Source organism: Martes martes (genome assembly GCF_963455335.1).
Source record: "Martes martes genome assembly, chromosome: 7".
Lineage (NCBI taxonomy): Eukaryota > Metazoa > Chordata > Mammalia > Carnivora > Mustelidae > Martes > Martes martes.
Window position 1 is genome coordinate 142,079,481 of NC_137894.1, and position 22,227 is coordinate 142,101,707.

At 43.9% G+C, this 22,227-nt stretch overlaps 1 protein-coding gene across 1 annotated transcript in view; it reads left to right on the forward strand.

Moving 5' to 3' along the window:
- The window catches only part of RCOR1 (REST corepressor 1), a 121,016-nt gene that overhangs the window by 90,506 nt on the left and 8,283 nt on the right, over positions 1-22,227 (forward strand). Inside the window, exons 4-8 of the mRNA XM_080809141.1 lie at positions 9,223-9,275; positions 11,366-11,527; positions 12,448-12,566; positions 15,124-15,202; positions 18,269-18,463. Coding sequence (XP_080665267.1) covers positions 9,223-9,275; positions 11,366-11,527; positions 12,448-12,566; positions 15,124-15,202; positions 18,269-18,463 — 608 coding nt within the window. The remainder of the gene's footprint in view (positions 1-9,222; positions 9,276-11,365; positions 11,528-12,447; positions 12,567-15,123; positions 15,203-18,268; positions 18,464-22,227) is intronic.

A 22,227-nucleotide genomic window follows, 5' to 3' on the forward strand; every position in this document is an offset into this window, starting at 1 on the left:
TTTTTATTTCTATAACTGTTACTACGGGGAACTTCCTGTGACTTGGTTCTTGATATCCATCTGGAATGTAGATATTCAGCTATGAGAGATCAGTGCCAAATTATTTTCCAAAGTGGTCAAACTGGTTCATGCTGCTACCAATAAAATGCAAAATTCATGTGCTCCGTGCCCTTGCCAGTAATTGCTGTTGTTGCCGTCACACATTTTAGATAGTCCAGTGACTGTAACGCTGTTTCTCATATCAAGGAATTTTGCTATTTTTGTTAGGTGTGATAATGCTATTGTGGTTCTATTAAAAAATATATGTCCACTTTTTTGGTCCACATTTTAAAAAATATGCGTATTGGTTATATATATGTAGGGATGAGATTACTGTCAAATTCTTGAGCACAATGTAGAGCACATCTTGGGGTCTACTGGCCAGATTGGAATACAGACCCAGATTATTGCTTAAATGTTGAATTTACTGTTCTGTGGTTATGTAAGAGAACATACCTACTCTTAGAAAAATGCTGAGTATTTCAGAGTACAAGGCATAATTATGATAGTCTCAAATAGTTCAGGAAAGAAATTACATATATACATATGAGCTTGTTTTTATTATTAAAAATAGCCTAAAACCACCTCACCTCATCCATGGATATAGCCACTATTGAAGTTTTGTTTTCACATCTTTCTGTACACTTCTGTGCACTCTGAATTTAAGCACAAATGGGTCATACTGTAATAACAGTTTTTCAACTTGAATTTTCCTATAATTAAACATCAAACTGAGTTTTGATCCCTGAATATTGTATCATATAGCTTAATTTATTTAACCATGTCCCCATTCTTGAATATTTCTGGTTTTGGGTTTTTTTTTTTTGTTTTTTGTTTTTTGTTTTTTGTTTTTTGTTTTTTTTTTTTTTTTTCAGTTTTTCCCTACTACAAATAACAAATGAGTAAGCAGGGATTTATAATGTCCTTTTCCAGTAGAAAAGAGAGGCTCCCTTGATTCTGCAGATCAGGCTTCCCAGCTCCGTACATTCATGGTTCTTCTTCTGTGACACTTAAGACAACTGGAGTTAATTGTTTGTGTAATTATTTCTCTCCAGCCAGATGGAATTCTGTGAAAGCGAGCTGTTTCAGATTTTACTTATTTATTTGACAGAGAGAGAGCGCACAAGCAGGGGGGAATGGCAGACAGAGGGAGAGGGAGAAGCAGCCACTCCATACAGCCTGATGTGGGAGTTGAACCCAGGGCCCCAGGATCATGACCTGAGCCGAAGACGGTTGCTTAACCAACGGAGCCACCCAGGTGCCCAAGGCGGGCTGTTTTAATCATGGCTGTATAAGCAGCACTGGGCAGACAGTGGGCCTCAAAGATTTGTGGAATCAGTGGAGAATGGTCAAATATAAAGTATAGTAATTATAAAATGTCACCTGTCTGCCACTTGCTTCAAAAGGTTGGGTTTCTTTACTGGATGAAGATACCCCCACCCTCACCCCCACAAGATTTAAGCTTTGGGAAAGCAGTGGGAAAAGTGGGGGAAAAAAAGTGGGAAAAAAAAATTTAAGCAGTGGGAAAACCTGCCCCTTCCCAACAGGCGTTTCATTGTCTCTTTCCCCCATTCCCACAGTGCCACCGTGCAATTGACCTTCCATTTTCAGAGCTCGAGGAACCAGGCCTCGCGAGGGGAAGTGACCTTGCGTCAAGTCTCCTGTGGGCAAAGCCTTGTGTTCCTGTGCCCTTCCTAGAACCCAGCCTCCCTTTGTGCTTCCCTTGGCTGTTTTAGTCTCACTTAGGGATCCCTTTTTTCCTGCATCCTTGTACACGATGGGTTGTACTAAGGGAAGAACCATTGTCTGTATAGGGTGGCAGAGGCAGGGTTAAAAGACAAATGTCCCTATACTTCAAGGTTTGTAGACCAGTCTATGAGGAGTCACTAGGACTCGTAGCCTTGTAAATCCTTCTGACCACCTCCTCCTCTACAGGATGGGAGCTTGAAGTTGGTGATTTATTTAACTTACTTATACTTAAAGATTTTATTTATTTGAGAGAGAGCAAGAACAGGGGGGAGGGGCAGAGGGAGAGGAACAAGCAGACTCCCTGCGGAGTGTGGAGCCTGATGCTGGTCTGGATCCCAGGACCCCGAGATCATGACCCAAGCAGAAGTCAGACACTTAACCGACTGAGCCACCCAGGTGCCCCTGAAGTCCTTAATTTAAAAGAGCACGTCTATGCAGTCACTGAAAGGAAAATTTTTTTGCATGATTGAAATTCACAAACCTCCTTTTATATAGTAGTAACATAAAAGACACATTTCTTCTGTGGTCCTTATAGTGTCTAATCTTTTTAATGCTAAACTTAAAAATTTTGTGCTTGTTGAGGTGCTTTTTATCACATTGAAATGGGGAATGTTATCAAACTCATGTTCTTTACTCGTTAATATTATGCTCTAATTCACGATTCTCAGAATCACCTGTGGGTATTGAAAGTAAACCAAAACGTCTTGAGTGTAGTCAGTTCTTTCCTTGATCTAGGTGTGTTCATTTTCTGAAAAATCACCAAGCTGGGCCTTTCTGTGTGTGCTTTTCTCTGTGCCCATCCTGTGTGATAAAAACTGTACACACACGTCTCTGCACATAGACACACATAAACTTACATGCGAGTATACGCATGGGTGTAGACGAAGGAGGGTGGTGCCTAAGAGTCAGGATTTCAAAGAAGTTCACCAGCTGGTTTTCCCCGTTTAGGATTGGGAACTTCTGGACTGGGGCACAGCCCTCCTGGGATTCCAGGGCTGGGTTTCTCTGGATTAAACTAATTCTGTGGTTGGGAAGTGCACCCCACCTCATCTCTAATTGAAACTCACACCTTTATGGAGGAACTCATTTTAGTAAGTAAGTCAGTCAGTCAGTCAGTCTCATTTAGTAAGACTTAACATTTGTATATCTTGACTGCTTTACTCCTTTGTGTAAAGAATTTGAGCAGGATATCTGACCTCATTCTTGTCAAATAGGTGAGGAAATGGGTTCCTGATAGAAGCCAAGGACACAGGGCTCTTTCCACTGCTGCCTGCTAGGGTTTATGTCAGGGGTGTTGCCTTCCGTTCAGGGAGATACAGACCTGTTCGGAGCGTGTTTCCTTCAGCTCGTGCTGTAAACGGAAAACACACATGAGAGCAAATGAAATTATTTTGAGGACACAGTTGCCTGCTCAGGGACTTAGTTGTCAGGTAGGTTGACTCTCAGTGTGAGAGATGCAAGGGGATAGTGCGTCACTATGCTCATCCGTTCTTTGCCATAGGCTTTGCGCATTTTTAAGGGAAAAGTGGTTTTAATTACAACTAAATGTCATTCTCGTGATGATCAGTTTGTAAAATACGGGATATCCTACCTGTGCCTTTCTGAGCGGCTCACAGGCGTATGAGGACTGGAGTGAAGGTGTATTGTTTATCCGCTTTAGAGCACGCACCTGAGTCGGGGGTCGGGCGTAGGGAGGGAGATTTTTTTTTTTTAAGATTTTATTTATTTGAGAGAGACGGAGATAGCAACAGAGAGCATGAATGGAGGAGAAGGAGAACCAAGCTCCCCACAGAGCAGAGAGCCCGATGTGGGGCTCCATCCCAGGATTCTGGGATCGTGACCTGAGCTGAAGACAGATGCTTAATGACTGAGCCACCCAGGTGCCCTGAAATTTTTTTTTAAGATTGATTTATTGGTGCACACACATGCATATATGTGGGGGGGGGGTAAGAGGAGGAGCAGAGGGATAGGGAGAATCTCTAGCAGATTCTCTGCTGAGTGTGGAGCCTGATGGCAAGGCTTAATCTCATGATCCTGAGATCATGACCTGAACCCAGATCAGGAGTTGGACCCTCAACCACCTGAGCCCTACCAAGTTTTTTAGTTACTCATGAAATGTTAGCCCTGGAACCACTTTTAAGATCATAATAGTCAATTCAGTCTTCTGCTGCTGAGGAAAGGAGGCACAGGGAGGCAGGGGTAGAACTTAGAGTCATACCAGTGGATACTGGAAGGAGGGAGAATACAAAAGTGCAGATTAGGTGGGAATGGATGCCAGAAGCTGAATTTAAGTACGTGTGGCATGGGAAGGTGTTTGTATTTCTTATTTCCGTGTGATCAGATTGTCTATGAGACTGGGTTGGATTTTGTAGTATTTACTGGAGTACCCAGGGCCGCTTTTTCTGTAAAGTGGGATTTTAACAAAACTATATTAAGACACAGATTTTCATAAAGTGCATTTTATTACTGACTAGAATGGACTGGTTCATTATATTGTATTCTCGCAGAGTCTCTATGGCTTATCTCGTTTCTTATGCCCCCCCCACTCCCCAAGATGCTCAGAGGGATCATTGAAATGTCAACTGTAGTAATATCTGTGCCCACCAGGTGGCAGAATTGCTTTACTTAAATGATTTAAGCTCAATTCCATTCTCGGTGAGTTACAGTGATAACTCATTTCTTATTTTAATAATAAAAGAAGGTGCCACGATATTTATCAAATTCCTGAAGAAAATTTTGGTATGCCCAGTTTGAGTTACGAGAGAGAAATTGGTACCACATTTCCTTTGTAGTACCAATGCTGCCGCAAGTTTTAGGATAATAATTTTTTTTTTAAAATGTATTGAGGTTATAGCTTTGTCCTCAACCTACCTTATGGTGTCAGCCTCTTGCTCTGAATAGAATATGCAAGATCACAAAGTGTCCTGAGTCCCTGCAGTGTCTAGAGGAGAGACGAGTGGGTGAGCTCAGGTTACCGTGGCAACTTCCAGCTGCATTTTTCCCTTTTTCGCAGTTGAGTTTGAGACTCTGACTAGTGATACTTAGGACATTTAGTCCATCGAATGGAAACAAGAATATAGAAGCAAATGATGCCAATTGCAAGGCATCCGTTCACCTGTTACCCTTGCTTTCCATCACTTCCTTCATCAACTCCAGTTTTATTTTCTTTATTCAAGCGACATAGACGATGTTGGCCTGCCTTCCTTGCTTAGTTCTCTGTGCTGTGCGGACGGTTCTTATCTGAGCCCTTCTCCCTCTGTGTGTCCTTTGCTCAAGAGATAGGATAGCAGACAGCGGTTAGTATCACGGCCCTGGGGTGAGCTTCTCTGCGCGCGTGTAAGCCCTGGTGCTGCTGTTCACCGGCTGTGTCGCTCGGCCAGATTTCTTCTCTGGGCCTCAGTTCGTTTATGAATGGGAGTGATAATAGAATTATTGGAGAGGATTAAAAAGATAATCCTTGCAAAGAGCTAGGAATGGTGGCTGGCACATAGTAAATTCTCAAACATTAGCTATTGTTATTCCTCAGTCCGTATAGCTGCTGACTCTTCAGGAAGCTTATCTCGATTTAACATCATTACTGTCATTGTTTACTGGTTATTTTGGATTCCCGTGCTGTCCTGTCATATTATGTATTATTTTATGTATTTCTGTTCTCTGTTACTTGTGTGTTGCCTCAAGCTAATTTAGGAAATCAGTTTGTTTTTCCTCTGTATTTTGGCCTGTTATTAGTAGAGTGTTCTGTACATGGTAAGGGTCGTTCCATAAATGTCTAGGCTTTAGGAATTTTGTAAATTTTCTTTCTTTCTGGTTTTTTTTTTTAAGAAATTTTGTAAATTTCCTTGATGAATCTTATGCACATTCTACCTTTTTAAGTGATCTACCCGAAATTTACTTGTGCTTTTCGTAACGCTAAGTTCTTGTCAAAAAAGCCAGTGGTTGGTACAGTTTGTGTACTTCTTAAAGAATTGGAGTGATATGTAACTTTATCCATCATAATTTAAGATCAGATAGTTCTCCTTGGTTGTTTCCATAGAACATTCAAGTTTTTAAAAATAATTGCATTAGATAATGATGGAATTTTTACAATTTTTTGAAAAAAGATTTTATTCATATTAAAAAAGCATGTGAGTGGGTGAAGGGGCAGAGGAAGAGGGAAAGACAGAATCTTTTTCTTTTCTTTTTTTTTTTTAATTTTATTTAAGATTTTCTTTAGGGGTGCCTGGGTGGCTCAGCCCTTAAGTGTCTGCCTTCGGTGGCTCAGGTCATGATCCCAGGGTCCTGGGATCAAGCCCCACATCCAGCTCTCTGCTCAGTGGGGAGCTTCTTTTTCCCTCTCCTGCTCCCCCTGCTAGTGCTCTTTCTCTGCCAAATAAAAAAATAAAATCTTTTTAAAAAACAAAAAATAAAGACTTTATTTATTTGACAGGTAGAGAGCATAAGTAGGCAGAGCAGCAGGCAGTGGGAGGGGGAGAAGCAGGCTCCCCGAGGAGCAGGGAGCCGGACTCGGAACTCCATCCCAGGCCTGGGACCATGACCTGAGCCTAAGGCAGCCGCTTATCTGACTGAGCCACCCAGGTGCCCTGGGTGAGCTGCCCGAAGACAGACTCTTAAGCAGACACCCCGCTGAGCACAGAGCGCCATGCAGGGCTTGGTGTCAGGACCCTAAGATCATGACCTGAGCTGAAATCAAGAGTTGGATACTTAACTGCCTGGCCACCCAGGTGCCCCAGACTTGTTTTTAAAGGAGAGCATACTTAGTGACTGGTCTTTCTGCTTCTGACTACCGGGTGAGAACGTCAGCTCAGCTGCTTCCTGCACCCACTGACTGCCTTGGTCTGTCCCCTGTGCCCACGTTGGGAAAGCCTGGTGGATATAAATGACCGGGCCCGTGGAAATGTCCTGGCATTTCCTTAAGCCGTGTGGGCTTTGTGCATCGTCCTAATGGCAGCTTACGTGACTCTCGGCCTGCGGTGACTCCGCACCCCCTAATTGGGACTGACTCTGGTTAACCTTTAATTTCTTAGAGAGGAAATCAAGATCCCTGTTGTCAGAGATGAGAAGGTTCTGGGAAACGCCCCAAGGAACCCTGTGTTCTTTGTTCTAGAGCAGTTGGTCTCGAGCAGCTTGTATTGCTCTGGCTTCCCTTCCTGTTTCATCTTTCATCCGCCGCCTGAAGTATCTGGTCATCCTTTGTTTTTATGAAGGCACGTGGGAGTGGATTTTATTGTCTTAGGTTGAAAGCTTATTTTTGCTTAAGGAAGGCATGTGGGAGGTTTGGAAAATGCAGACGTTCGGTTTTCATCATGCCCTGCTGGCAGCTACTGGCATGCGCTCTGTGGAGGAGGGGGCGGGGGGTGGTAGGGAAGATGGGGGTCCAGGAACTGCGGTGGGCAGCTTTGTCCAACTCTGATTGTGAGAGGGAGCGAGAGCTGAGGACCGTCTCCGTGCAGTGGGGAGGCAGGCAGAGAGCAGGCTGTGAGCAGCATCCTTTGTGCGAGCACGTGGCTCGGTTTCTGAATTCACTCCAGTCGAAAACATTGCGGGAGAACTTCTCTGCTGTCGATTGCAGTTAGGTGAGGACGAAGCTTTACTGGGGAGAGTCCTTCCGGGGAAGGTCAGGAAAGTTGCTAAAGGTAGCACAGTCCAAACTATAGTGTTTTCTCTGCTGGGGCGCCACTGCCTGTGAACTCATTTTGTGCAGAGACGGAGCCAGGTTGGACCTCCGTCTTTCTTAACCCCATACCTGCACCGTACGGCCTTTCACCTTGCTAGAAGCTAGCCTTTCTTCTTTGTGACACTGTACACACCACAGCAGCCGCCGCATTCATTTAGCAAATTGTTTAATCTCTGTTTGACATCGGGGTTGGTGAAAAGAATGAAAAATTGTATTTTTGCCGGAGGGTGTCAGATGGTAGTTCTTTGACAAGTTGCAGGCCTTCCCATGTCTGAACTTACTGGGGCGGAGATACCAAGTGACTTCTGATGGAATTCTTTCTTCCTTTGCTTTAGATTTGATTCGTCAGGGTAGTCTCCACAAAAATCTAAAAAAGAAGTGTGATTTGTAAAGGTTATGAGTAAGAATGCCTTGCTGTTTACAACATGGAAAATGTTCTGTCCAAACTTAGCTGCGGCACTGGGAATCCACTGTTTCGTCTGTTTTACTGTTCCTACCACCAGCTAATCTTTGTTAGAAAGCAAAGGAGATGAAAATACAGTAGCATCCAAAGAGTGATTTGGTTTTCAATGTGATTTTTTTTTTAAGATTTTATTTATTTATTTGACAGAGATCACAAGTAGGCAGAGAGGCAGGCGGAGAGAGGAGGAAGCAGGCTCCCCGCTGAGCAGAGAGCCCGATGCGGGGCTCGATCCCAGGACCCTGAGACCATGACCCGAGCTGAAGACAGGGGCTTTAACCCACTGAGCCACCCAGGGACCCCTGAATTCTTTTTCAAAATTGATTTCTTCTTCCTAAATTGGTTGTCAGTTGTGCCCCAGTTGGGTAAGATGCTCGTGGTGACTCAGAGAGCACACTGAGCCTGAGGAGCTTCGATGAGGCCGCTTCTGTCAGCTGCCTGTGTAAGGGCAGCAGGTGAATGAACCTCATCGAGCCTGTTGTCACGTCTTGAATTTGGTCAATGCACCTGGAGAGTGAGGACAGGCCAGTGGGAAACGCAGCTCTCTGTTTTAGACAGTTCTGTGCTCTTCAGGTTTTTGGGGGTTTTGTTGTTGTTTACGGTGGGTTTTTTTGTTTTGTTTGCTTTTGGAGCCTGTGTTATTTTTGTAATTTATCAAAAAAAAAGTTATATAGGAATATAATGAAGTGTTGTTATTGATTAGTAGTCTCTTCGTTCCTGGAAGAAAGATTAGAAAACTGGAGAGGAAATAACTTTGAGGGGTGCTGACTTCTCCGGGAGATTGAGTCCGTCTTCCTTGGTGCTCCCTTAGTGCTTGAAAGTCGGCCCTGGTCACTCTGCGGTAGAGTTTGAAAGCAATACCAGGCACTGGTTCGTGGAATTCATCTCTGAGATTTTTTTACTATAAAGATAAGTGACTTGTTTTTCAGCTTTGGCTAAGACTAAAAACAAACCCCCAATTTTAATACTTGTTTTTATTTCTTTTAATTATCTTTCAAAGTACCAAAATAACATTTATCATAGGAAATTTATGTAGAACCAAGTTTTAAAAGAAAAGAATCATAGTCTTCTCATCCAGAGACGAGTTCTGTTAATCCTTGAGTGTATTTTGAGCCATTCCTCTGTGGGATTATATGTAAGATCCATAATGGAATCCTGTATGGTTCTGCTCTGTTACTGTCTGTTCTTCCTTTTTATTGCTGGGCATGGCAGGCCCGGAACATACATCCGGCTCTGGTGCTCCTAGACTGTTGTTTCGTGCCCTTCCATTGGTTTACTTGTCTCTTGTCTTGTTTTTCAGTAGATGAATACATTGCCATCGCTAAAGAGAAACATGGGTACAACATGGAACAGGTAATGATGCGGCTTTCTTTTGTTGTTCAAGATGGGTTTTTATTTTAAAGGGGGGCGGTTTGTAGCTAACCTGTTAAATTGTTTGTGTTCTGTGTGTTGAGTAGCAGTGCGAATTTTTGGTGGTCACTGGCAAATTGAGGTTCCAGTCCCCTTTTTCTGCTGGTGATGAGCATTAGAGGACGCTTTGATTGGAAAAGCATCTGTGTGTTTCCGCAGGTCTGTAGTGTTTGTGGCACCCGTAGCTCCAGGGTCGCTCCGAGGTGCCAGATGCTTGGCATAATGCTTCCCTATCTGAATGTGCGGTTTGTTCGCCATTCGTGTGTTTGTGTGAGGGTTTTTTCCTAACCCATCACACTCAGACCCACAGTGTTTTCATATTAATTGTTTTGAATCACCTTCAGGTTGTAAAATTTGGCTAAGGTTTTCTTAAAATTATTGGAACCTATTAATGAGAAATATATGAAATTAATTTTGCTCCAGAAGTGTGATGATAATCTTAATTCAGTCTTATTTCTAATTATTGTTTTAAAAATAAGTATATTAAGTTAGGTTAGCACTTTGGCATTGATCTAGGTATTACAGCCTGTATGTTACTAGCATTTATCCTCATGACTGAGGGATACCACCAGTTACTTTAGATAGAATTGGACTCTTTTGGGATGCCTGGGTGGCTCAGTCGTTAAGCATCTGCCTTCGGTTCAGGTCATGATTCCCGGGTCCTGCGATAGATCCTCACATCAGGCTCCCTACTCAGTGGGGAGTCTGCTTCTCCCTCTCCCGCTCCTCCTGCTTGTGTTCCCTCTCTTGCTGTGTCTCTCTCTGTCAAATAAATAAAATCTTAAAAAAGAAAAAAATCAGACTCTTTCTTTTAGCCCTGGCCTTACTTTTAATTGTTCTACCCTGGTAGAATTTGTTAGAAAAGCCAATTACAATGAGATAGTTCCAGAAGCTTTCAAAGCAAAAGATGTATGCTTTCTCTTTTTCCGCTACTCATGAACTTCACGAAGTTGCTCAGAAGATCACCAATTTTTTTTTTTTTTTTAGTATTTTATTTTTATGTAATCTCTACACCCAGTGGGGGACTCAAACTCACAACCCCCTGGATCAAGAGTTGCATGCTCCACTGACTGAACCAGCCAGGCACCCTGAACATCACCAATTTTAAATTCTATTTAGAAAGTGTAAAAATTACTGGGCGATTAGGGGCATCTGGGTGGCCCAGTCGAATGGGCATGGGACTCTCAGTCTCAAGGTTGTGAGTTTGACCCCCCACGTTGGGTGTAGAGATTACTTAAAAACAAAATCTTAAAAAATAAAATTGGTGAGTGCTAAATACACACCTGTATGAAGTTTTAAGGATTCTGGTCTTCAAAATTTTGATTCTCACTTTGGAGTTACAGGAAGTTTTCTCAGGAAAAAGTTGCTGAATTATCTCTCTTATTTCCAATTTGTCTGTCACCCATTTGAATATTTTCTGCCTTCTGAGCTACCAAAACAAAACAAAAAAAACAACAACCCAAAACTATTTTTGAGCTTTTTCGGCAAAAGAATAAAGAATGATTACATTTTAAAAACTTTTTTAGAAGATTTATTTGTTTTAGAGAGAGAGCGAGGTGGCGGGGTGCAGAGGGAGAGAGACTCTTAAGCGATTCCAGGCTGAGCGCGGAGCCCGACAGGGAGCTTGATTTCATGGCCTTGAGATGGCAACCTGAGCCCAACCCAAGAGTCAGAGCTTAACCAGCCACTCGCCCGGGCACCCCCAGTTAAGTGCTTTTAGAAGTTACTTTGTCCTGTTGTCTGTGGAGGCCTCTTAAGGGTACAGATTCTGGAGCCACACTGCCGTGGTCACCTCCCACACCAGCCGGTTTGCAAGGACATAATTTCTCAGGGTCACCGTATTGTAATCTGAGAAGTGAGCGCGGTGGACCGTGTCTCGCAGGAGTCCGCCTGCAGGGGGCGTCGGTCGCCGTCAGTCACCTGGCGGTACTGCCTGTTTGCAGAGCAGCACGGGCTCTTCTGCTAATCTCATTTCCTTTGTAGTGTTTCACTCCTGTCTTTGGTCTAAAATTTCACTGATACTGTTTTTCTAGGCTCTTGGGATGCTCTTTTGGCATAAGCATAATATTGAAAAGTCATTGGCTGATTTGCCCAACTTTACCCCCTTCCCAGATGAATGGACTGTGGAAGATAAAGTCTTGTTTGAACAAGCCTTTAGTTTTCATGGGAAAACTTTTCATAGAATCCAACAAATGGTAAGTAAATGAGAGCACTGTATTTTCTTTTCTCCTCAGCCTCTCTTCACTGCAGCGTATCTGAAGGGAAGAGATAGCATCCACAGGCATGAATGTTCTCATTTTTAATAAAACTCTTTAGATCGTTTGCACTTGCTGCGGGGTGGATAAGAGGCTTTACATTACAAGAGCGAAGCGTTTTCTAGCACTTCCCAGCTTGATAGCAGCTGTAACAGAAGGCCTCTGCCACCCCCCATCCCTGTCTCTCTTGTTGGGACTCCCCAGATGAGTCCGATAGGAAGCGTCTTTGATGGTTGTTGCATGAGGGGGAGCATCATGGAACCCTATCAGCCTGGGGAAGGTTTGCTTATCTCTTATATTGTAGAAGGCTATTTGGTGGAGTCCTACCAGGAAAGCTTATTGGTAGTTACATGAGTGCTAAAATGAATTTTTAAAAAATAACCCGAGTGTTAGGCTATAAACTTTAGGTAAACATTTGGATTCATCTCAGACTGCTCTAGCAATCTTTTTCCTGGGCTGAGTGTCACTTCCAGTCACACTGCAGTAGTTTGGAATGTATTTTTTTTTTAAGATTTTATTTATTTATTTGACAAGGAGACACAGTGAGAGAGGGAACACAAACAGGGGGAGTGGGAGAAGGAGAATCAGGCTTCCCTGCAGGGAACCCCATGCAGGGCTTGATCCTAGGACCCTGGGATCATGACCTGAGCCAAAGTCAGACACTTAATGACTGAGCCACCCAGGTGCCCCAGTAGTTTGGAATGTATTGATAGGAGTTCTCTTTGAATCTCCTCAGAGAAAAGGGCCCTGACAGTACATTTCTGGGTATGTGAGACAACCCTTTTTAACTGTACCTAATAAGCACACTTGATTTGGGAAGATTAGCTCTAAATCGAAACCAACTCAGTTTTTATGTTTAGCTTCCTGATAAATCTATAGCAAGTCTGGTGAAATTTTACTACTCTTGGAAGAAGACGAGGACTAAAACCAGTGTGATGGACCGCCACGCTCGGAAACAGAAGCGGGAGCGGGAAGAGAGGTCAGTGCCTGTCTGGAGGTGATGTCTCCCCACGTGGGGATCTCTTGGGTCAGTAGAATTTCTAAGAGCTGGTAGACACACAAAGGAAAGGTCCACTGGTGGGTTCCCCCAGGGCCTTGCTACTAGAGCCACACGTACGCAGATTCTCTTCCTCTGATGCTCAGGAGCTGTGTTAACACGTGTTCTTTTCTGCAGGTGTTTTTTCCTTACTGCTCTCTTCTTGCGTTCAGTAAGCTTCCATTCTGAAAGAGCAAACTTGCCCACATAGCCTTTCCTGCCCCTGAAGGTGTCTCCTTTCAATAAGAAGGAATCCACTATTTCCTAGGTTGAATTTCCTTTTTTATATGCCGGATTTGTGTGACATGCTTTGTCTGATGTGTTAGGAGGTGAGTGTGTAGTGTAGATCTCCTCCGTCGCTTTCTTCACCACCTGTTTTGTGTATGGGGGGAAAGAGAGAGAGAGATTTCATGATTTCCCCTTAATAAGGATCTAGTTTTAAGGATAGCTTAGTGAGCATGCTACATCTTACTCAACACTTGTGCGGACTTCTGAGTGGCACCGAGTAGTGGGAATAGCCCTGCGCTCACACACGGGCAGGTCGGCGGAGTGTGAGCTCCAGAGGTTCTCTACCTGTGTGCTCACAGGCCAGGCTGCCCCACTCGGGCCTTCCCCAATCATCACTTCCTTGACTCTAAAATGAAGAAGCTTAAAGTCCAGAAGGCAGCACATACACATACTGGTTTTTGTGTTAGGTCAATGGGACTATAAGTGGCTTTTTAAAATTATGTCTTCCACATTTTCTGTAATGTTATTTAATTTTTTTTTTTAAGATTTTATTTATTTATTTGACAGACAGAGATCACAAACAGGCAGAGAGGCAGGCAGAGAGAGAGAAAGGGAAGCAAGCTCTGTGCTGAGCAGAGAGCTGGATGCGGGGCTCGATCCCAGGACCCTGAGATCATGACGTGAGCCGAAGGCAGAGGCTTAACCCACTGAGACACCCAGGCGCCCCTCTGTAATGTTATTTTTAAAAACTCATAGTACAAATAAAGTGAAGAAAGTGAGACTGTATGATCTCCATGGCCCCATTGCAGGAGAGTGTTTTATGATTTTAAATAGAATAACATGTGGGAACAAATTAGAAGTTTGACTTTTGGAGAATTCGGATCCGTGGGCTCAGCTTTAAAATGGGGGCAGTGGTGGGAACATCTGCAAAGCTCGCATGTCCAGCTTCAAGAGCCTGTGACACTATTGACCTTGATCCGTCTGCCACTTATATACTAGTGCGCCTGTTTTTGGATCATTACTCTTGGTAATCAGAAGCGGCAAACACTACTGAATTTGTTTTTAGTGTTCCAATAACTTTTGATTAAACGTTTTTATATCCATTATATGTTTGGTCATTTACTTTTTATAAATTGAATCTCTTACTACAGATAGGTATGCTCAGCTGAAATCAGAGTTAAAATAAAAAGTGAGTGGGATTTGTTGTCCTTGTGTGACGTGGTAAGAGCATCGGCTGACCCCTGCGTGCTCCCTTCCCTGGTCATCAGCACCAAGGGCAGGGAGACCGGCCGTGCTCCCACCTGCTGTGAGGACGCAGACCAGCAAGGGCACGCCACGTGGCGGTGGCACCGGAGAAACTGTTGGCAGTAATGTCAGGGTCTGGGAAAGAATTTTCCTCAGCCCCGGGCCCTTTCTCCTTTCAGACACTCTCTCCTCAGGCAGGGTGGGTGGGGAAAAGGGTAGCAGAGCCACCCAGGATGGATTCTCGGGACAGTGGGGACATTGACATTGGACCAGCTGCCTTTTTGGCTGCCATTGCTGCTGAGCTGGTCGAAACTGTGGGCAGACTGAGGCCGGCTACTTCGCTTGTGCCAGCCTTATTTTCTTATTTTTTAAAACAAAGGTCCTAACTACTACAGAGGTCTTTTAAAAAATTAATAACGTGGAAGGCTATAAAGAAGAGCATTTGAAGTACCGTGTCAAAATGAATGTTCTTTTTTAAATTAACCTAATCTGAAGTACCAACCTCTGCAGGCCACCAAGAAGCCTCTCCCACCCTCACACTGTGTTGAGTTAAGAGCGTCTGTCTACTCCCGGGACTTGAAATGGAGTTTTCCTTGTCGGGGAGTTTGTTCCCAGTGCAGTAGGACTCGATTCTTGAGTAATCCCCCATTTACGGCTCATGATCATGTCCTAGCCCACCACAAGCTAATTATGGGGCAATTGCATAAACGTCTCATTTGACATTTTAAGTGGAGAGTTGAGAAGAAGCATTTTGCAAATATAAAGCAACAGTGTTCTAGACCTGATTCGGAAGTTAGAGACCTATTTTAATGTTTGTTTGTTTGTTTTTTTTAATCATGTAGTCCAAGGGAACTATGAAGTTGGATATTATTTTATTTGAATCAAAAAAAGTTTTTTTAAGCTCAGCAGTCTGAAAACACAATAAGTTTATATTAAATCTGTCATTAAATCAGTTTATTGCTTATATTTGTATATTAAATAGAATTAGTACCAAATAATCTTTCAGTAACTTGTTCTTGTCTTCCAGTGAGGATGAACTGGAAGAAACAAATGGAAATAACCCGATTGACATTGAGATTGATCAAAACAAGGAAAGCAAAAAGGAGGTATTTTTTTTTCCTTAGTATTGTTTCGGCAAATGAATTTTATTACTTATTCCATAAGTAAAATAGTCCTCTTAACCTATTTAATATATTAAATGCTGTGTACAAGGATCATGGTAAGACTTTTTAAACAATACTAACCTTGCTTTATACACCTTAGAATTTTGTTTGCCAAGAAGCAGTAATAAAAAGGAAGCCCTAAAGGAAGTGAGAGCGTCATCGAGTAAGGATTTTGCCCCCACTGGGCGCCCGTCCTCACTGCCTTCTTCCCGACGTCAGCAGCGGTGGGGTGGTACTGGCGAGGAGCCGGTGAGGGCTTGGTTCCTCCTCTCCGCCCTTGGGGCCTCCTTCCTCGGTGACGGCCAGCCCCAGGGGCCTGCACGGTGGTTCTGGAGAGGACCGCAGCGGGCTCCGGGGACTCGGTGCAAGTTTGCCCGTTCCTCAGAACCAGCAGTGATGATGTTGGCGGTGAGCTTCACACATGGTGAATTTTTAATCTTTCACATCTTAAAAATCGTTATGTCAGAGGATTCAAGAGACCCATGAATTCCTACAATTGTATATGACTTTTGTTTTGTATATTTATAACTTATAACATTTCTTTATTGTAAACTGTCCACTGAGAACGATGGAGTATCTAGATGATCTTAGTAACCTTTCGAAATGGGTGGTGGTCTAAGGTTATTTTGCCCATTCATAACAGTTAAATAAAGTGTATGTGGGATGCCTGGGGGCCCTCCGTCAAACCCAAGCCTCCTTGCACAGATTGGGAACCCCGAACAACACAGCATTATCTGTGGCAGGCCCCTGGTGGGCTCGCGATACAGTCCCTGGAGGAAAGGGCCTCGTTGTCCATTGGTGCCCATCAGCCCTTTGGTTCAGGCTGGAGTGTTGCATCTCAGTGTGGGATGTAACTTTCATATATTCATACAGACAGAGTCTGTATCTGTAGTTTCAGTAAAACCTCATAGAATTCTCTATCAGAAGATTCTAAAGTGTGAGAATAGCTATTTTAGTCTATACTAGGAAAAAGAAAAGGGTCTGGACGTACCTGAAATTAAAAATCACACCAGTAATAACATGCTTTCCCTAGGCAAAGTAGGAGATCCAGCTAAACAAAAAAGGGAAAATGAAGATGATTCACACCCTTAATGATTATCACCCTTGACCACTGTTACGTTTGGGTGTCTTCTTCCAGATGACTTCCTGTGAACTGAAAATGTCTACTTCTATAAGTCTGAATCTGTACTCACTTTTTAAAAAACATAAAATGGGATCTTAATATATAATTTTTAATAACCTTCTACGTTTACACTTTCCTGAACATGTTTTCTTATCAAATATATTTGTATACATAGTTGTTTGCTAGTTTATCATACACACATAATTCAGCCAAGTAATCTTAAGGTTTTTTATCAGTCCCCTCCATCCCCCCCCGTTTTTTGCTATTATAAACAATGCTGAAGTGATCTCATGATTAAACATTAGTACACTGAATTTTTTTCCGTTGGAACAAATTTCTGGAAGTTGAATTGTTGGGTTGGTGTCTTCTAGTTAACATTTTTAAGGGTTCTTTTGGTGTGCTGCTACATACTGCCAAACTGAAAATGGGTTAATTCTTTATGGACGGCACTCAAGCCAGGGATTTATATGAATGCCCAAACAATAAGACCATTTTAACAGTTGGCTAAATTAGATTGTTCGGGAAGTCAGATTGTACCTGCAATTTTTAGGAAGCTTCGTTTTGATGCACTGTTCTGTATTAGGCTCTTCAATGGGACATTTTTAAATGAAAGAGGAAGGTCTTGATTTTACATTAATTTCTGTAATTCTTATTTGTATAGCACAATTTCTTTTTTTTTTTTTTTTTTTTTTTTTTTTTTTTAAAGATTTTATTTATTTGACAGACAGAGATCACAAGTAGACAGAGAGGCAGGCAGAGAGAGAGAGAGAGGGAAGCAGGCTTCCTGCCGAGCAGAGAGCCCGATGCGGGACTCGATCCCAGGACCCCGAGATCATGACCTGAGCCGAAGGCAGCGGCTTAACCCACTGAGCCACCCAGGCGCCCCTGTATAGCACAATTTCTGATTAAAAGAGAAAATGATTTATTTCTTACATTCTGTACACACTAAAATGTTGTTAAAACAGGTACACGGTCCATCGGTTATATTTATTGAACAGCATAGCTATTACAGACGTGGGTTATTGATACGTATTGCTTATGACCACTTGTTCAAGACCTCATTGGCACCATCATAATTTACAGAGTCTGCTTATTTCACTGTTTCAAAATATGAAGCAAAAAACCTTGTGTATTCTCAGCTTCATCAACAAATGTTAATATGCTAACAAGATAAAATTATGAACAATTACAGAAATTTCTTCTTAAAATTGTTATCAGGAAGGCAGTATCCTTTCCTTGCCAAGATTTTATTACATTTCATTTCCAAAGGTTTCAGTTTTAGAGAAAGCACTTAAAAAAATTAGCAGCAGTTGTGCATTGTGAAATGACAGCATATATTTTTGAGGCAAATTACACAGTTGCCCTGAAAGTTAAGTGTCATGTAAAAGAAGGTACATAAAAAAAGTCATATAGTTTTGTATAGAAATTTATATTTTAACAAACTTCTATATAGATTTAAAGAATTTAAATGGGTTTTTATATATGTGCTAGATCTTTTTTTTCCTCTTTTCTTTCTGTGATCCCAAATCCGTCTCTTTGGCTAAGAACTGTTAGGATAAAATAGCTCCCCCTTCATACATACACAGCACACGGGGGAGAATGCAGATCAGTTCTCTTCCTGTATTGCTACAGGCAGCTGAGCATGCTTATTGCCGGAGGCTTAGAGTGATAGAAGAATGTTGTGTATACAGGAGGCAGGGGCTTCTGCTTGACATGTTAGCCAGTGTTTCTCTTAACTGCCTGTTAGGGTTTCTAGATGGTACTTGGGCTATGGGATGGCATTTGTCTCCGATCGTTTGAGCCATGTTAAGAAAATATGCTTATTACTGTTCCTTTGGCATTTTAATGTTTCAGAGTCTCATTTATCAAATATGTGTATCATGCAGGTGCCCCCTACGGAGACAGTTCCTCAGATCAAGAAAGAGAAACATAGTACACAAGCTAAAAATAGAGCAAAAAGGAAACCTCCCAAAGGAATGTTTCTGTCTCAAGAAGACGTGGAGGCTGTTTCTGCTAACGCCACTGCCGCCACCACGGTGCTCAGGCAGCTAGACATGGAGTTGGTCTCAATCAAGCGGCAGGTACCGCGGGTCCGGTGCTGGGCACGAGGGCTAACGGCGCTCCAGAGGCCTTTGTGTGTTTCACGCACGTAGCTGTGCTCTTCACAGATCTCTAAAGGGCTTTTTGTTTCTAAGGAATTGGACAGAAGATCTTAGGTACTGATCCGTTGATGTTTCTTAAATTAACTTTGAAATTGAAGATTTTTATATATTTGTGTGTGTGTGTCAGATTTCCACAGTGTGAGCACAGCCACCCCCTCTTGATCGAGAGAAGAACGCTGCCTCCCGAGCCCTGTTCATTTCCCCTTGTAATCCCTGCCCTTCGGGGACTTGGCGTTTCCTCCAGCGCCTCACTAATGCCCCTCACTCGTTACCCGCCTTCTTTCAGTAGCTGACCACTGGTCGGACTTTTTAAACCACACATTATTTTTATCCGTTTTTGGATTTTATATAAACAAAATCATATGATGTGGTTTCTTTTATTTCCTGCGATCATTCAGCACGTGAGGTCCATCCAGGTGGCCCAGAGCCGTAGACGTTCTCTCTCATTACTGTGTAAATACCCCGTGACTTAGTCTTTATACTACTGGCGGATACTTTAGGCCTTTAACAGATTGAACCCATGTGGTATTATGTGACTCTTGGTGTGTTTTGTATGCATCTTTGTTGGATGCATACCTAAGTAGAATTGCTGAGTTATAGAGTATGAATATGACCAACATTTTATTTTATTTCATTTTCCCCTCCCCTCCCGTCCCCTCCTCTCCCCTTCCCTTTCCTTTCCTTCCCTTCTTTCAAGGGCAGGGGGTTGTGCAGAGGGAGCGGGAAAGAGAATCTCAAGCAGGCTCCCAGCGCAGAGCCTGACTGACACAGGGCTCCGTCTCACCACTCTGAGATCATGACCTGCGCTGAAACCAAGAGTCGGCCCCTGTCCAGCATTTTCAAAAACAATGCCAAACAGTTTTCCAGGGTGCTCATGTCAATGTATGTGAGTTCGCTTACACTAATTAGGGCTTACTAAATGCAGCACTATTGACATTTGGGGCTGGATAATAACTTGTCCTGAGGAGCTGTCCTGTGCCTTGTAGGATGTTCAGCAGCATCTCTGGCCTTCACCCACTAGATGCCAGTAGCACCTTGCCCCCATCAGTTGTGCCAACAGAAATGTCCTCAGGCCTTGCCTAATTACCCCCCACCCCCGGCCCTGGGTGTGGGGGCAGAATTACTTCCTCCTTCCCGTTCTGAAGCTTCCTTGCCTTTTCACTCTCTTAATGGTTTATCTTTTGATGAAATTTTTAACGTGGTCCGGTTTCTCATTCTTACCTTCTGTGGTTAGTGCTCTTACGTTTTGTTCAGAATCTTTTCTGCGGTCATCAAGATACTCTCCCATGCTATCTTCAGAGTGTCATTCCGCCCTTCACATTGGGCTCTTCATTCTGTCCGGAAATACGTTTCTGTGTGTGCTGTTACATGTAGGATTGACACATGTGGGGTAACAGTACTGTTGATTGAAGACTATCCTTTTCTTACCTCAGTGCATCAGGACCTTTGTTTTAGATCCCGTGTCCATATATGCATGATCTGCTTTAGGGTTTTCTGTTACTAACTCTGGTCTTTGTGTCCGTTCTTCACCAATCCTGTCCTGCCTTAATTATACCTCCCTTACAAAGCCGAGCATCGGGTCTAGATCATAAGTTCTCCAAGATTGTCTATTCTGGCCCTTTGTGTTTCCATATAAAATTTAGATTCACCTTCTCAGTTTCCAGAAGAACAATTCTTCTAGAATTTTTGTTGGAATTGTATTGAAGGTATAGATCAAAATAGAGACTTAGCATTAAACTGGAGAACTAGCCTGGACTCACGAACATAATCTGTCCCCCACCAGCACAGGTCTGGAAGTTCTCGGTGTTGGGCCGTTTCTGTGTCCAGGGCTTTGTCAGAATTGCCCTAGATGTTTGGTACGTTATGATACTCCTGTAAAGGATACTGTTTTTAAGATTAATCCTTTCCTAATTATTTGTGTCTCATATGAGGAATGGCTCATCATTTGAATCTGATTTTACACGGTACATTTAAACTGCAGATTGGACTGAGTAGCCTAATGTCCTTTCACTAGTATTCTGCCCCTCCCCCATCCTTCTCTCTGGTATTCAGGCAAATTGTGGTGGACTGATGGTTTACTTTTATTTTTTGCTGCTTTTGACTCGTTGATCTTGATAGTTCCGTGGAAGGTTAAATAGGGGGCCCGCCGTCATGTCACAGGTGCGAGGAAGGGTCTGTGGGCCGGGTCTGTCATCTCGTGTCCAAAGGCAGCACAGAACAGGACCAAATGTTCCCCGTGCAGTCAGAGGATTGGCTTCCGGCCGTGGCTGCTGGCGCAGCTGCACCCTAATCTTAGGAGAATCACTTAATCTTTCTGGGCCTCTTTTCAAATGAGGAGATTAATCCTTCCTGCCTGATCTTCCAGGCTCTCTGAGGGCTGCTGCAGGAGAGAGCGTTTTAAGCTCTGTCGGCTGCGGGAGAGCTCTCCGACGGGGGCTGTGAGCTCCCACACGCATTTTCATCTTCCTCTGCACGGGGGCTCGTCTCCCCTCTGCCAAGTGAGTCCCTAACGCCATTCGGCGGTCCTGCACGGAGGAAGGGAAGTGAGACCCCCTCTTCCATGGGGGTGTGACGGACACTGCAGTCAGCTGTAACGGCCTTCGCTTCCATGGCCGGGGTCAGGAGCGGGAGTTTTTTATTGAAGGAAGCTGCTTCGGGTCCACTCGAATAGAGGGGGTCTCGTGTCCGGAGAGGAGACGGCTTGTCCGGCCCCCACAGCCTGTCGGGGCTGCTGCCAGACGCGCGTGCCCACCCACAGGGGCGGCCGGCCCACACTGGACGTTCTCTGGGTGCCTCCAGGGGTGGTGGGCATCAGGGAAGGGCTCGCGTGGATGTTGCAGAAAAACTAACCAGCGGCAGCTCCAACAGTTCAGAATTCATGTTTATCAAATAGCACGAAGTCCCAGCCCCAGTGGCTCCTGGCATCAGCCCGCCTGTTCACTGGCAGTGTCGAGGACCCCGATTCTTCCGCATTTTCTCCTCTGCCGCTCTCGGTGTCCTGGCTTTTCGCCCTGCTGTCCTCTCACACTGGGAGCTCCAGAAGCCATTTCGTAGGCCTCACATCTGCGTTCAGGCAGAGAGGAGGGGCCGGAGGCGGAGCCAACCGGCTGTCCTTTGAGCAGGAAGAGCTTTTACCTTCCCGGGAACTCCTGTCCTTTCTGCATGCCAGAGCTTTGCAGAACGGCTCCTCCTAGCCACGGGGAAGACCTCCGGCCTCTGCGGAAGATGCCTGTGAGGAGGGGCTGGGAGACGCGCGGCTGTCAGATGAGCCGGCGGCCAGTGCCTGCCACATGGGGGCTTCCTGAGTGGAGAGTGAGGCAGCGACACAAGAAAGTAGACCAGTCACATTCGGCGGGGAGGTCTAGGTGAGGCGCCAGGCCAAGTCCACTGCTTTTTTGTCTTGTCTTTAAATGCTGCTGACTTTCATGTCCCATTTCTTACGCGGCTTGTTGCCACTCTGGCTCGCTTTCCTGTTGGTATGATGTTGGCAGCTCAACCCCGTTCTTACTCTGCTAGTAAACACTGAGTATTTCTAACAAGGAAAACACATTAGGAAGAGAGATGAAGGTTAATGAGAATTTAGAGCTAACTTTTAGTTCAGAATTTGTGGATGTTTTGCCGTGTGGTCACTTATGTAATCTCTGTGCTGCTTTATTGATTTTGAAGAGAAATTGCATGTGGTA